Below are 15,305 nucleotides of genomic sequence, written 5' to 3' on the forward strand. Positions count from 1 at the left end.
TCATCATTTGTTTTTGCATAGAACTGACCCTCTCGAAGGCGATAGTAACGACATATAAGGGGTGACGTTGATGAGGGAGGAAAGTGAAAAATGGTATTTCTGTTGATGATACCTGCTTGCGACAATGACTTAAAGCTACGGCTTCATATTGATACTACTATTAGCTACCCCACAAGCGAGCTAAATTTGATGTTCATTCCCAACCAAGGTAGTGAAGTGGAGAATGGAGAAGAATCAGTTCATCGACTGATGTGTTTCCACTCGGGCCTTACCAGTGCTGTTCCATGGATAGGTGGCTCACTCTAACTGCGATACCTCAGGTTGATCTGATAAAAAGCCAAGATAGAAACTTCGTTTGATGACATAATGTGAGCAAGCAAGGAGTGGCAGAGTACTCATAGTATCCAGGTTCAGCTCTTGCATCTCTCATCGAAGTCGTCCACTTCTCCTCGTTGAAACCATTGTATACGGAGTCTGATCATCTGGATTGTACCAAGCATAGCCACGCTTGGCAGCACCCAGCAAAGCCAAACGGCTACGGAAGCGTCACCAACCTAGTCGAGTCGCTGTCTATCATCAGCGTCTGACCCTTCTCTTATTTACTAGAGAAAAACAATTATTTTGCGCCCGCACAAAGAGATCTTACTGGGAAGGATATTATTTTGGGAAAGACATCCCTCCGGTGATCTGTTTACTATGAGCGATCGCACCAACTTCCAGGTACCACCTCCAAGCTATCATGCTTCCCAAGCAGCATGGCATCCTGCGCAAAATGATAGCGGGCGAGCCCAGCCTGCTCCTCCTCCATATCACAACTGGCAGGAACTGGTGCCCGACACAGCAACATTGCCTCCGCCGCCGGTGACAGGCTATTTCTGTTCAAATGCTGGCAACGCATCCCGTGATGACGCAGAGCGCGCTCATGAATTCTGCGACAGGGTGCCTTTGCATCCGCCGGCGAAGCCTTCGGCTGCTGTCTATGACTGTGTACAGAGATATGACCTCCGCCCTGCGCAGCCGAGTGAGTTTCATGGTAGCCTGACTGTCACACACCCAGGTCTATGGAAGGGTTCTACGAAGAACGGGAACGGCGACTGCATAATTACCACAAGCCTGCCTCTTTATTTTCCAATTAATGATTCCCCTTATGTCACCGAAAAGAGCAAAACTATATATTTCGAGGTCAAATTGCTTGGTCTCCGTACCGGGCCTGGGACTGGGTCTGCTGATTCGAGCGGGTTATCTATTGGATTTGTCGCGCAGCCTTATCCCTCTTGGCGGTCTCCCGGCTGGGAGAGGGGTAGCCTTGCTGTTTTCTCTGATGACGGTTGTCGCTTCGTGAATGATTCGTGGGGAGGGAAGCAATTCACAGACGCCTTTAATGTGAACGATACTGTTGGTCTGGGGATGGTCTTTCACCTTCCAGAACATCTAAATGGAGCTTCAGGAACCGCGTGTAAGAGACTCCAAGTCGATGTCTTCTTTACTAGAAATGGGCAAAGAGAAGGAGCCTGGAACCTCCATGAAGAAGTCGACCAGGAGGCTGGAGGCGTTGAGGGATTGGAAGGAGACTATGACTTATATGGTGCCATAGGACTCTTTGGTGGAGTCGACTTCGAAGTCTGTTTTCATCCCGCTGGCTGGTTATGGAAGCCTAGTGATGGGTCATGATATGTTCGCTCACCCTGGTATTTGAGAATGATAGCTGATGATCCATGTATTGCCCTGAGAAATGTGCTTCAACTGTTTGATACACATTAGGATACTCTTCCGGTCAATGTATGCCATGAGACTGCAAAGCTGAAGGAGCTTGCCAGACAAAGGCAGCTTTGTTTACTTATTGTACGCTTTCTGCATTGGTCGCCCAAGGAGCGCGGACAGAAGCATGGAGGAGTCTTCTCAGCAAAGGCTCCTCGACTTCCCCTGAAAGTGCTGAGCAACCTAATGTCAAATCGATACGATGATGTAGGAGAGTAGAGTTTCATAGTCGGAGCCGTAGGGGCTGGATGCGGAGTAATTGCCGAGGACAAGAACTTCTAGAATACTTCATGCAACATGAGCCACGATGCACGCTTTTGCATAGACGCATTAGTGCTTCGGGGGGAAGCATGAGCTGCATTTCCGCTACTGCCTGGTAGACCGATGTTGGCAGGGCCTGAGCAATACCGGTGCGCCTATAGGCAAACCTGCTGATACCTTACCTGCCGGCAGAGACAGCAGAATGCTGATGTCATGGTCTACCTTTGTGGATGAGCAGCTGCTCATAGCGGGACTTCTCCGATTGACCTAGCGAACACATGATATAGATCCAGTTCGGGCCCGGAACTTCACAGAACCTTCCATGACTGACATGCGATCTCATTCGACTCTCGATGCCAATTTGTGGAAAGCACGCCCTAAACATCATCCGATGTCTTGCTCCTAGGTATGATTGGTGATTATTTGCTGTTTTGATGCAATGAGCGTTGAAATTGACGTACTGCTAAGGTTCGATCAAAGCCTCATGCGCATTTAATCTTCCTATATTTTTGTTCATGGCTCTCAAACTCACTGGGCCCTCTTCAAGTGAAGAAGGGGAGAAAACTGAAGAGAGCCCCAGTACAAAAGCAATGTTTTGTCAGCGATGTGACGTGCTGGATAGTGCTTGCCGACCATTAGATAGAGCATTTGTAACCAGCATCCCGAAGGAGCAAGTCTATAAGAGTACAACAAGGAGGATCATCATTGCATTGTTGGGTGCATCCTTTTCCTGTAAGTCTGACCTGATGTAGCCATCGTGCTATTTTTATGCTTCAAACAACTTGTAGACCGTCTCCATAGACAGTCTCCAGTCTCCAGTACACGATAGTAATGACTAGGTACCCTGAAATGATTGTGGGACTGTAGCCTGTAGCTACAGAGTTTCGATCAAAAGGGCCAGAGCTCGGATATTTTCCGCACCTCTCGGCTCGAAGTTCAGTGTAAGGAGAGGTCTCTAATACCTTCCAAAGGGAGTCACGTACTTCCAGCTAGGACAAAGAACGCGGGAGGAAATTCCCAATGGGACTCCTGGCCAATCTTTCCATTTAATGCTGAGAACCGTTATTAGTTTGTAAAATAATATCCACTGTGTCTTGGTTTTAGCCACCGGTGATAATCAACTATCAAGTCAGCAAGCTAAAGTTGACAGTGGAGTCAGGCTAGTTAAGCTAGCTTGAAAGCAGGCTGCAGTAGTCAATACGGAGTAGATGGACTAATGTATCTAGACTATGGAGTAGCAGGGCTATGAGAAACTAGTAAACGTCCTCGTCGTGTGCGTAATTTAAGACCTCGGATCTTTTGCGATGGAGATAACAGCACGTCGAAAAATGGACAAATTAGCCAGCTAAAAAGTGAGGCGAAGTGAACAAATCTACTGTGTACTCTGTAGATACAATATGGTCCACGCTGTCGCCGCTCATACATTTAATCAATGGCCTAAGCAAGAACAGGAAGGTCAGCGCTATCCTTGGAGAGACACCAGGATGTTGTTCACATGATCGACATTTCGTCTTGACATTGATTTGAGAAGCTACCCATTCTGGCCTGCGAAGCTAGTTGTACCGGATCCCGTATGCGACCTGCACAAGTCTGCAGTCTCGCCGATAGGAGTTGCCAGCCAAAGACAGTGCATTATTTGCTAAGACCACAAAGCACGAGCGGTCGCGCGATGGTATACCTACGGTTGGCGAACCAAAAAGCTAAGCTGACTGGAAGGTACTGTTCAGGATCCAGGGTAAGCAGCTAGTACAGTACTCCATAGGTCCTTCTCCGTTATCATACTTTCTTCCTGAGTGTGAATTGACTTTGAGCTACTCTGTATTAATTTCCATACTTCAGCCGCGTAATTTGCTGCCCGGTCGTGACTGCGGCCACAATACAAAGTAATTTTATTCATTGGCTTACTCTTTAAGGGCTGTTAGTCAACCATGCTGCACTTAACTAACTTAGCAGGACCCCCTAATCGTTCAAATTTACTTCCATACGAGACTTATCAAAGCCCTATAACGATCATATCCAACTATGCAGGAGAACTTAGTTTAGGCAAAAGAAAATTGATGAGAAGTGAATGCTACATGGGTACGACAGATATCGCTCGGAAACAAGGAGGGAAAAAGAGAAAAAGAAGAAAAAGAAGAAAAGGAAGTAAAAAGAAAAAAGGAAAAAAGGGACGTATGGCCCGAGCCGCGATTCGAACGCGGGTCTCATCGAGACAAGGTTTGGAATGCCCGAACGATGAATCTTACCCCTGGACTACCCGGGCGACAGTGTGGCAATATTTGCTGAATGATATTCCTTACTGCTAGGAAATTTTAAGTATCCGAAAACACATCAGACCCTGATGATCTAGGGCTACTTAGAATAGGTGTTTTAAGATAACACTTACTGGAGATAAAATGATAACGGTACCGTCTGGTGTAGGTGGCCCAACTACTCAATAAGCCTTCCGAGGAAGAGGAAAGAGGGATAAAAGGCTTCCACTGCGCTCCGCAATCGAGCTTTTATGGGTGTTTGGGGTGGATGCTATACATCATGAGTGGTATTCCCCCATCAATCGAAGAATGAGAACCATCTTTTACCTTGATGGTGCTCACAATTTTAGAGTGCCTATATCATATCTGCGCTTATCTATAGCATGTATACGTTTCTTGCATGATGCTCCAATCTTTATACTGGCTTTAGACTTGCTAGTCAAATAAATTCCACCTGTAGTTTGCAGTCCTCAACAGTATTACTCGACCGTATGCTCAAGGATCTTACGGGATTATCAGATCAAAATAATGCCAACCAAATAATATCCCAATGTTGGTATAGCGAGAGTTGTCAGGACCACCCCGATAAATCAAGAGACTCGGGTCATTACCTTATTGTCTTTCGGTCAATCATCATTAGGTAGAGACTGTAATATGTTTCAGGCGCGCGATTATCAGTAACGAAAAGCCGCTTCCGTTTTGATCGACATTACGAGCTGCATGTCATGTCTCTATGCGCACCATTTCCCGTTCCGTTTCTAGCTAGACGAAGCTAAGGGGCCAGTCCATCAGCGGAAAAACGTCGTCTCGGCCGCCTAAAGGATCCATCATAGCAGGTGGAGATTACAGAATACTGTAGTAATAGATAGTGTCTATGCTGATACAGAGCTACATACTGGGTGGACCTGAAGATTTGTTACCATGAATGACACCCCTTTTTATAGTTATGGACGATCGTCTGTAGTGGGAGCACGCAAGAGAATAGCATTTCTCTTCTAGTGAATGGTATCAGAGTACATATTACAAGAATGACTGGTTATCAATTAGGTGTCTCGATGTAAAAGTAATCCATAGCATGGAGTGGGAGATAGGCACTACAGAGTGCAGAGAACGAAGCAGGTATATGGACGTAATGATGTCGGTATTAATATGTATCTTGTTTCCACAGAGTACAGTAAGTACGGGCTAGGCGGCCGGAGCCTACCCGTAGTACAGCTTGGGCTTGTTGCATATCGATCCTCGGCCATTCCCGGGTGAGGGTGGGCTCTGTGGGGAGGCCAAGGCAGCTCCAGTCTGAATCCGTGCAGCCGAAAATGAAATATGTATTTGTTCGTGCTCGGAGGAATGAAATTGCCCCAGGCTAGCGTGCTGGAGATAATGGCATGCAGGCAAGCTGAAGTAGTAATGATCTGTGCCGCTATGCAACTTCGACCCTCTCAAGTTAAGGAGGTAACTCGGCTGCATGACTGGTAGTAGTATTAATAATTACTGTTGAAGATTAATTGCCATTTCGTTGCTCGGAGTTGCCTCTTAAATGGTTCGAGAAAGTCATGGCAAATGTGTAGCAACAGAAGAAAGATTCGAGGGTTGTCTCGTTATGGGATACTCGAAGGACTCCTATAGGTCTGAAATCGCGCACGTTCCATGAAGGATGTTAAGGTCTTCAAAGACAACATCACCATGTGCCCCATTGGCTAGGGTGATTATTGTATTATTGTGAAGGCTCATATTATCATCAGCTCCACCAGATTCAAGTTTACAGCCATGACTTTGCCCACATAAACGTGGAACTTATCTTGCTCAGATTGTTGATCCTCCTACTACTTGAGGGTAGAATTTCAGATGCTCGTGCCATCAATCTGTATTATCTGGCATGACTCTGGTCTCACAAAATAACAGAGAAAAAGACTTTGGTCATTACCTTAGCAAGTATCCTATTAGAGCCACTTGCAGAAAGTTATATTACTATCTGCAGCCACACTGCTCTAAGGCTGATGGTCAGCTTATGGCATTAGTAACTTAGCAAGGACTTGCGTGTCGCGAGGAATAATTACCTACTTGGTGGATAACTTTTTACTAGTACTCCGTAACGCAATTTGATCGCCTAGGCGAGCTCGGGCCTCATGTTCGTAGTCGCTAGTAACGATGTATCAGCCTTTCAGAGATTTGCAAACCGTTTGATTTGCTGGCAATTGGTCAAACCGCCCGAGGCTAAGATATCTCCGCTTGGTACAGAGTAGATGGCCAGCTTAAGTAGAACCTTGTTGCAGTTCCAACCCCAGGAGATCAATGGGAGAATCAATTGCCTGTGAGTTTTCCTTTCAACCTGGCAGGTATTATGTGCCCTCCTGAAGTTGGGCCATACTATCCTCTTGCTTCCGAGACCATTATGTCAGAGACCAGTGGTTGTTTACTCTACTCAGTTTATGCTTTTCATTGAGATTATTCAAAATATACAGAGTACAGATGACCATGAATGCTTGAAAATTATTTAGTGCTGAATGGTCCAAGTGGATTACCTTAGTCTTCCCCATATACACCAAACATGGGAAATCTTCGTGCTATTTTTCAAATCAAGATTATTTTTGCTTAATCTTCAAGGGTAAATACACAATAGCGTTACAAATGCCCGTCGGCGTCCATTCTAAGAATGGGGCCAAGCTAATGCTAAAGAAAGCGTACTTGTAGATCCGGATACAAAGTAACCCTATACTCTGTAGATATTGAAGGAGCTATGGTGCATTTGTCACGTGGTATCTGAATCATAAATAGGCCAGCAAATGATACGAGTAAGAGGCTCATCCTTGGAGGGCCTGTCTTGCAAACAAACCCCGAACTCCAACTTCATTCCTAGGGAGAGCCTTTGGGGCCTGAAATATCTCATCAACCACCCTCTTCTGACTGTCAAGAATTCGGCCTCTGGGGAATACTAGTCTCGTCGAAAATAGTCGCCTCCGTATTACTTCCAGCCTATGAGGCACTTTGGTCTACTCCACCGGAGCTATCTGACCTACATACTGAGTACTATGGTTGCTATCCAGGTTTCATGGCCCACATGCTTTATACTAACCGAACGGCTAGAAAACGAGAGCGCACACGGTCAAGCAATTCAGCGGCAGGTGGTGGCTGAAGACGACGGGTCTGGAGATCGCCGCTAGGATCACTGTTACTCCTCTCTCCTGAACGTTTGCTTTCTGGGAATGCCTTGGCTCCATTCTGCACAAACTTCATGGTGATGATATATGACTTGTGGCCAACAGGGGCGTCCAACATTGAAGTTCGAATTCTGTGCTGATATTCCTCAGTCAGCTGAGACACTCTTAACATAATAGGTGTCTCTCCAGAGCTATAAGTAGTTGCTATGTATTCAGGTATATATCTTCCCCTTAATTTAATCTTACTCTTTTCACAATATCACGCACCATCAACAAAGCGCTATAACTTGAAATCTAGAGTTCGTAATAGTGGTGAAGTCCATCAGAACCTCCCCCAGCCTGTGCCACATTCGATCCTTGTGTTTAGCAGCCACCGATAAACATTGAACTCTTGATATGCAGAGTATACACCTTTACCTCACGAGACTCTTTTCCCCGGATACTGGTCCGACATGTGCGGGAATGCCTAGGCTTATCTAGTGCAAGGAATATTCGTGCTTCAAATCTAGCCCTACTCCTGGCATGCAGGTTGTCTGAATTCAATTCTTTGAGTTCACCGAATCGCAAATATTCCACCCTTGCGCCTCTCCTATGTGATGTCATTTCAACTTTATGGCCCTATCACGTTGAGCTTTGGAAGGATAAACTTTGAATATGTACACCATACAGGATATAATAGAATCAGGTCTGGCAAATCTTAGTCGAAACCAGTCCACAGTTCACACACCATAGCTGATGTCCATGTGCCATAACTCGCCAGAGAATGCTCTCTGGGCAGCCAAACTTAACCATTCCAGCCATCTGGAACAGCTGATAATAGAAGAATAAATGATGATGTGGTTGGACTGCAGACAAGGTATTTTGAGAAGACAAGATACCCTAATCACGGGGCGCAGACATAATGTTACATTTCTTTCTTTTCTTTCTTTCCTTTCTCTTTTTCCCTTTTCTCTTCTGTAAAATAAAAAAAGCAAAGAACAAAAAATCTCCTGGGCTCCTTAATCTCTTTCACTTCATACCTTCCCCTGTCACTTTTGCTCTGGTGCTTATGGTACAACCAAAAAGGATACCTAAAAATTATACCTGTTTGATTTATGTGCAGTAAGTAGCACCATTCTTGGACTAGCGGATTGTGCATCTGAATTAACTCATAGTTCTCTGGATAATCATATGAATTTTTACAGTAGTAAGCCGTTTCATATACAGAGTACTATGACTCCTTACCTTAGATTTACCCAGTAACTGCAGTAGTAAGTGGCTTATATTTAACCATCGTTTATGAATATCAATCAAGTCAGATATGTTTGGGCTTCTGATTAGATAGTAAAATGATCAGTGAACACAGTTCTTCTAAGATACAATAGACCTCAGAATGAGTAATGAGGACGATGAGAATCAGAATCATAAAATGGAGAGTAATAAAATGTGTTATGATTATAAGACCTAAGAGTCCTAAGAGGAAGGCATGGACCACCCGACAACCAATAGCTATTAAGGCCCCCTCCACACTCTGCTTCCTACATAGTACCTAGCACTAGCGAGTTAGTTCGCCGGTCGGTCAATCGGCATCACTTGCTCGTCACTTTGTAGGCTATTCAATTGAGGAATCAGTATGCATAGATAATATGCGAGCCGGTTGCAGATCAATATCGTCAACTTCCTGCGCACTTTTTATTATGTATTCGCAGTTGCACAAGAGAAACCACAGAAACGGGCGAAAGACCTAAGGTAGCTAAGATAGGTATAACAGACTCGGAGTAGGATCGCTGAAGCCCGTGCTGACAGCTGACAGTATGGTACTCTGTACTTATCTCGGAAATGTCCTGGACAGTGCACCAATTTCTTTGCTAAAATATCATAGCCCGCGTCCCTAAGCTCGCTTCTCCAAGCCTCCAAAAGGTAGTTTTGAACACCACTATCTCTCCAATACAGGCACTACCAGGCTAATTAGCAGATACCTAAGGTAGTATCTACCTGACTACCTGATTGTACATTAAGGTAACTATTGTAACTGGCCAGTGTGGTCTTATTAGTATTTTTGTTCCATTTGATTATTATTTTTCATTTCTCCTTTTGATGATGATACCCACCATCCACTCCTAAAAAGACGTGCTCCATGTCACTGCATACACTACTACATAGCTGCATGGACCGCTGCCAATCCTTTCTCCACCCTTATTATGCTCCATCAGTCCATCAGTCCATCTAGATCCAGGGTCTCTGACGCACGAGGCAAAAATACAACCTGCATGACACTCAAAAAGACAAAGGACCTAGAGCCCACAAGTAATACATGCCTCCCATTCGCTGACATTAATCGTTATTTTCTATTTCTGTTGTGGATTCTGTTCTAAAGATTGTAGTCGTAGTAACTGACTTTATAAGCTATTAAGATACTGGACTTCGAACAAACATGTGTTTTCCCTGTCACGGACTTCTGCATAAATGATAATTGCCAATGTTGCATGTCTGTCACTTATTTTACTGTTCCCAGAAACCAATTAAGCCAGAAGATTTCTCCTTCCAGTCTCTGGCAGAGCATCTTTCTCACATAGACATTCGTTCTAACTCGCCTCTCGCTTTCTCTCCTTCTGTCTCTCACAGTTGACCCTTTATCTCACTCCTGCATAGGTAGGAACGCGAGTCACACTCTTTTCCTTCCTGGTCATTTCGCCTCAGTTCGACCTCGTATTTTGTCGATGACAATTGTCTTGCTGAAGTGGTGGCAAACAGGTCGTTACTTGATATATTACCTGACTCGACAGTTCTGTGAGCTTTATCTACCGCTCGCAGCCACATATCGGGAGAGGAGAAGGGCTGTTTGAAAGGTAGACATAGTAAGGGAATATTTGGGGCAAGCTCAATTGATAGCAAGGAAACCTCGTTGGCTGGTCGTCAATCATGGCTTTCCCATTCATGCGAGCATTTATTGCTCTTTTGTAAGTAAACATGTCAATCGTGCCCCTCAGCCTTGGAAAGTCTATCCAAGTGAGAATCTAGATTTATTGACCACTGCTCTTCTTACAGCATTTACCGTTACTTTCGTCTGGTTGTGAATCTTGTCTCATTTTGGACCTTCAAACCAATTCCTCCACCGGACAATCCGAAGCTGACAGCGCAAGATGTGACTGTTATCCTTCCAACATTGGAGGGATGTGGTGACGAACTAGTCGAGACGATCAGAACGATCCTCGACAATCATCCATATGAACTTCTACTGGTTACTATTGAAGCGAATAGGAAGAAGGCCGAAAATATGCTGAGTCAAATGCCTGCTTCCAAATCAAGAATTCGTCTTTTCACCGTGACCCACCCCAACAAACGTCGCCAAATGACAAGAGCTATTCCGGAGGTTCGCACAGCTATCACTGTATTTGCTGATGACGATGTCAGCTGGCCACGTACAGTGCTTCCTTGGATACTCGCCCCTTTCGAGAAAGACGAGAGATACGGCGGAGTTGTCACTTGTCAGCGACTGCGTCGTGCTGTTTCGCCCACTTTCTCGCAACGTATCTGGGGCTTTTTGGGAGCTCTGTACTTGGAACGCCGAAACTTTGATTGCGCAGCCACCACGCATGTGGATGGTGGATTACCCTGCATGTCAGGTCGGACTGTTGCATACAAGACTCACATTCTTCAAGACGAAGGCTTCACATATGCCTTCACGAATGAGGAGTGGTGGTTTGGTAAATACCAATTAAATGCAGATGATGACAATTTCATCACGCGCTGGATGGTATCACACGGCTGGGAGACATTCATGCAGTACCATTCCGAAGCTGAAGTTTTGACAACCTTGGAAGACAATCCAAAATTTTTGAAGCAGTGTGCGCGATGGTCAAGAAGCAACTGGAGAAGCAACCTCACCAGTATGTTCCATGAAAAACATATTTGGTAGTAAGTATTGCCTGATTTTCTTACTCCTCCGTTTCCCACTTCCTATCGTCCCTTCCCTTCTCCCATTTCCACCCTCCTTTGCTGCTACGTCTTTGGCCTGCAATCAGGTTTCAACGCGTGTTTATCCGTCAGAAATCAAGATCCGCACGAGAAAGGCCTGCTGCACTGGCTCAGGAATCTCAAACGGACCGGAGTTCTACTGGCAAGTCAATGCATCGGTATTGATTCCTGGGTGGTATGGATGACACTTCCGTATTTGGCAAAGTACATAACCTACACAAAAAGCACCAAGCGCCTCGTTTGAAGCCGCACGCTAACATTTGAGGGTCTGTGTCTCAAGTCGCCAACCTTGGAGCGCGTACGCTGTCCATCTGACAACGCTGTCCCCGCCAGCGCTTTTGGGTGACTTGCTGCTCCTTTTCCTGTGCCATAAAGCCACCATTTCATGGGAAGGAAACTCGCATGCTCTAGCTATGCAAGCCCTAGGAGTATGGATGTTTATTAGCAAATTCATCAAACTCTTAGGACATTACATTCGGTATCCGGTGGACATCTTGCTTCTGCCCGTCTCTATCCTTTTCGGTTATTTCCACGGAGGAATCAAGATGTACGCGGTGCTAACTCTGAATGTGGTAAGTTTCCCATTTTCCCAAAGTTTGTCGGCTTGCACCAAGCATGGAGCGGACTCGAGCCTGCTGTGTCCAGAAATTCAGATGCTACGCCATTTCTTCTCTTTTACCTTTGTTATTACTTAATTTTCTAGTTTTCATTTTCCTTTCCCCTTTTTTTTCTTTCCTTTTTTCTTTAATCATTCATCGACATAAGTGCATTGTTCATGGTACCTGTCCACAAGAAATAATACACTTGTCGATCTTTCTTCCACACCCCCCTCGCTTGGCTCAGGTTACAGGCGTTATTTGTTAGGCTTTTGTCTCCCCTCTCTGTATTTGAGTTTTGTTTCCTTTCCGAGAAAACGACCCCACAGCGCTTTGAACAATTTCCTCTACTGGTTTTTATGACGAATCTCGCTAACATGAAGCCTGTGCTTCCTCTCGCAGACCACGTGGGGCAGCAGAGATGGTGCCGATGATTATGATGCAGAACGCATGAAGAGACGCACGGATATTGACCGTATGAAGCGGCCGTACTACCCCAACTTCATAACTCAATGATTGGGGTTTTTGCGCATCCTCTCCGTGCTCCTTTCCTTCGTCAGTAGGAAGTCTCTCCTAACTGACTTATCCGCTCCTGTTGCTTCAACATGGCTCGAGGTCACAACCATAGGGCACTCAGCATTTACTGCACCTCGACGCTATCATAGCATAAGTAGTGCTTATTGGATGGGTTAGAAAATCTCCCGCTACGATAGGACTTTGCTGCTTCTTATGCGATAGCAACACGCTCCCTTCGAATCAGCGCTTGTCGACCGAGCATCTGCACCAGCCAAAGCGGCACTGATAATATTTGAAATGCTCTCTGTTTGCCATCCTCTTCTCCTCTCGTCCTTCGTCCTTTCGTCTTCTCGTGATGCTCAAGATCATTCTTACGATGGACTGTCCCAATGACGCCGGGATTTCCATGATCAGTCTTCAGCTCCCCTTCTGTATCCATGCAGAAGTTCCAAACTCGTTACACCGACGCACTCTGGCACCAGCATGGCGATGCTGGTTTCAATCTGCACTCTGGGGACCTTTTACACTTCCCTCGTCCCTTCCTATCTCTCTTCTGACCCACCGCTTGAGTAAGCCAATGCTGGGCGCAGCTTCTTTTCCTATCCCCTCAAAAGATATTCCTCTGTTCTCTGAGTACAGATTCACCTTTTCGCAGTCGGCTCCACAGAACGATTTTCACAGTGAATGTTCCTCTTGAACGCATACCCTTGTTTGACTCGTTTTTGGCATTTAAAAGATATCTTTTTCCGTGTAATTTATAGCAAAAAGCATGGGAAGGCTTGTTCATTGCTTGGGTCGTTGTACTTCTGACTTGTCGCATGATCTATGTGCTATTTCTGCATCGGGTACATCAAAGCTGCAACCGGGAGACTTTCCGATATGTCTGATCTATGGTTGATTTGTCGTCTTGCCGCAGACTCTTCAAAACTAGCAACGGTCAAGTTGGTCATTCGTTCACAATAATATTTAATGATCCGGTGTGATTACGATTCCAATGAAAACCTGTAGTTCCAGCGACATCTAGAGACTCGAGCTAAGATTATGCCTTCGGCCCTTGAGTTGCGGAGAACCGGAGAATGTGGCGTGGTGCAGTCTACGGCGATCTGGATTGACCCACCATAATGGTATCTGACAAGCTTACGGAAAAAGCAAAGATACGTCAAAAACCATCTACTGGCACTTTTACAGCAGAGACCAAGCAGGTAATCCATCCTCGACATTAACCTTCCAGAAGTTGAAAATTTAACTACACCTGATTACTGGCAAAGACGTCTAGAACAAAGATATCTACGTGTTAATCGTCGTGCATATCTCTCCACTTTGGTGTTGGCGTAAGCATCCCTCAATCTGCCATGCCAATTCTCCCTCGAGCCACCTTTTCAGTTCTCTCCTGCCGGCTTATTTCGGCCGTGGGGCAGCGTGGAGCTACGACATCCTGTCGAAGTTTTCATGCCATCTCCCAGAAAGCTGCAGTTGCCCATCCTATCACTGCCCATGGACCGCCCCCGAAAGCCCCTTCGCCAGCTCCAGAATTCGGTCGTCCGACCGAAGAAGGAAAAGACGTAAATGATGCAGGCAAGCCACAATCGCAAGTGTCAAAACCATCATCGACTCTCGAGAAGCGATTTTGGAAAAATGTGGTTGTCAGGAAAAAGCCAGGTACCTCACCCTTTCTTTTCTGCGGATTGTTAACTTCCGCTCCGCCTTACATCAAGCTGACCTTTACGTCTGTTCCTTCGTGTGTAGATGGGGAGTACCAGGTTTTATTGGACACGCGACCGATTCGGACGCCGACGAAAGATACTTTATCCATTCCTTCGACGAAACCGCATCTTGCACATGCTATTGCTCTCGAGTGGGACGTCATGACGTCCGCACGGCAGGCTTTGAAGAATCATCTTATTCCGTTGACCTCGTTGACTGCGCGAGCGGGAGATATTGCACAAGAAGATGCAAGGGGCGAGACTACCACGAGGGACCAGATTGTGAAACTCGCCATGCGCTACCTGGATACCGATACTCTACTGTGCTGGGTACCCGAGAGAAATCCATACGCTGGCGAGGGGTCTGAAGAAAATGGAGAGCGGCCTGAAAGCCTTCGAGAAGCTCAAATGAGAGTAGCCAAGGATATTATCGCCTTTCTAGGCACAAAGGTGTGGCCTGGTGTCGACATTGTACCCATTCTTGACGCGGACAGCATTTTGCCGGTGTCTCAGCCCCGGGCTACAAAGGACATAATCAAACAATGGGTTTCGTCGCTGCGACCGCACGATCTAGCTGCTTTAGAAAGAGGAATTGTTGCTAGCAAGAGCCTGTTGGTTGCTGTTCGACTGGTCGTCGAGTGGAGTGAGAATTTCCGTCACTTGCAAAGGTCAGGACAAAAGAAGTTCGGCATCGAAGAGGCAGCAGAAGCATCAAGTCTTGAAGTGAGATGGCAGACTAATATGTGGGGAGAAGTGGAGGATACTCATGATGTTGACAAGGAGGATCTCAGACGACAGCTTGGAAGTGTTATTGTTGTGGTCAGCGGAGAGACCCGTGAATAAGGAAGTGTGCCGCAGCTGTGGACGGCTGTCATATTTGTCTTAAGCTGACATGCTTTGCATGTACTCGTATATAGATATTCGCAGCGGCACCTAATCATTGTACAATATGATCATACATGCTCGGGTATTCGACAACTTCTCTGCATTGTCCAAGCCTCTTCCATAATTTGTTTTTTCCTCTATTCCCAAACCCAGCAGGATACCTTAACCACTCCCTCTAATTTTGGAATCGGTCGTAAGGTGGAATGTCTTCCTATTCATGTG

At 45.8% G+C, this 15,305-nt stretch overlaps 3 protein-coding genes and 1 non-coding gene across 4 annotated transcripts; 3 read left to right on the forward strand and 1 right to left on the reverse strand.

The window, feature by feature from the left end:
• Positions 1-696: 696 nt before the first annotated feature.
• Positions 697-1,671, forward strand: P174DRAFT_463724 (SSH4 family protein; the record flags this gene model as incomplete). Its single annotated transcript, XM_024830311.1, has 1 exon — positions 697-1,671. One exon carries the CDS (start codon positions 697-699, stop codon positions 1,669-1,671), a length of 975 nt encoding a protein of 324 aa, XP_024678868.1.
• A 2,524-nt stretch (positions 1,672-4,195) lies between these two features.
• On the reverse strand, positions 4,196-4,282 carry P174DRAFT_t161. Its single transcript has one exon. It is a non-coding gene; the product is annotated as a tRNA-Pro (tRNA).
• A 6,045-nt stretch (positions 4,283-10,327) lies between these two features.
• On the forward strand, positions 10,328-12,495 carry P174DRAFT_377315 (glycosyltransferase family 2 protein; the record flags this gene model as incomplete). Its single annotated transcript, XM_024822741.1, has 4 exons — positions 10,328-10,365; positions 10,454-11,323; positions 11,664-11,955; positions 12,382-12,495. 4 exons carry the CDS (start codon positions 10,328-10,330, stop codon positions 12,493-12,495), a joined length of 1,314 nt encoding a protein of 437 aa, XP_024678869.1.
• Positions 12,496-13,508: 1,013 nt separating this feature from the next.
• On the forward strand, positions 13,509-15,174 carry P174DRAFT_413056 (ATP synthase complex assembly protein ATP12). The gene is made up of 2 exons (XM_024824333.1): positions 13,509-14,154; positions 14,242-15,174. The coding sequence occupies exons 1-2, from the start codon at positions 13,848-13,850 to the stop codon at positions 15,039-15,041; spliced, it is 1,107 nt and encodes a 368-aa protein (XP_024678870.1). The 5' UTR covers positions 13,509-13,847; the 3' UTR covers positions 15,042-15,174.
• Positions 15,175-15,305: the final 131 nt, after the last annotated feature.

Source organism: Aspergillus novofumigatus (assembly GCF_002847465.1).
Source record: "Aspergillus novofumigatus IBT 16806 chromosome Unknown P174scaffold_8, whole genome shotgun sequence".
Classification (NCBI taxonomy): Eukaryota; Fungi; Ascomycota; class Eurotiomycetes; order Eurotiales; family Aspergillaceae; genus Aspergillus; species Aspergillus novofumigatus.

Coding starts and splice junctions, on each gene's coding strand:
- P174DRAFT_413056 (XM_024824333.1), top strand. CDS start 13,848: ATGCCAATTCTCCCTCGAGCCACCTTTTCAGTTCTCTCCTGCCGGCTT. Junction 14,155..14,241: donor GGTTGTCAGGAAAAAGCCAG/GTACCTCACCCT, acceptor CTTCGTGTGTAG/ATGGGGAGTACCAGGTTTTA.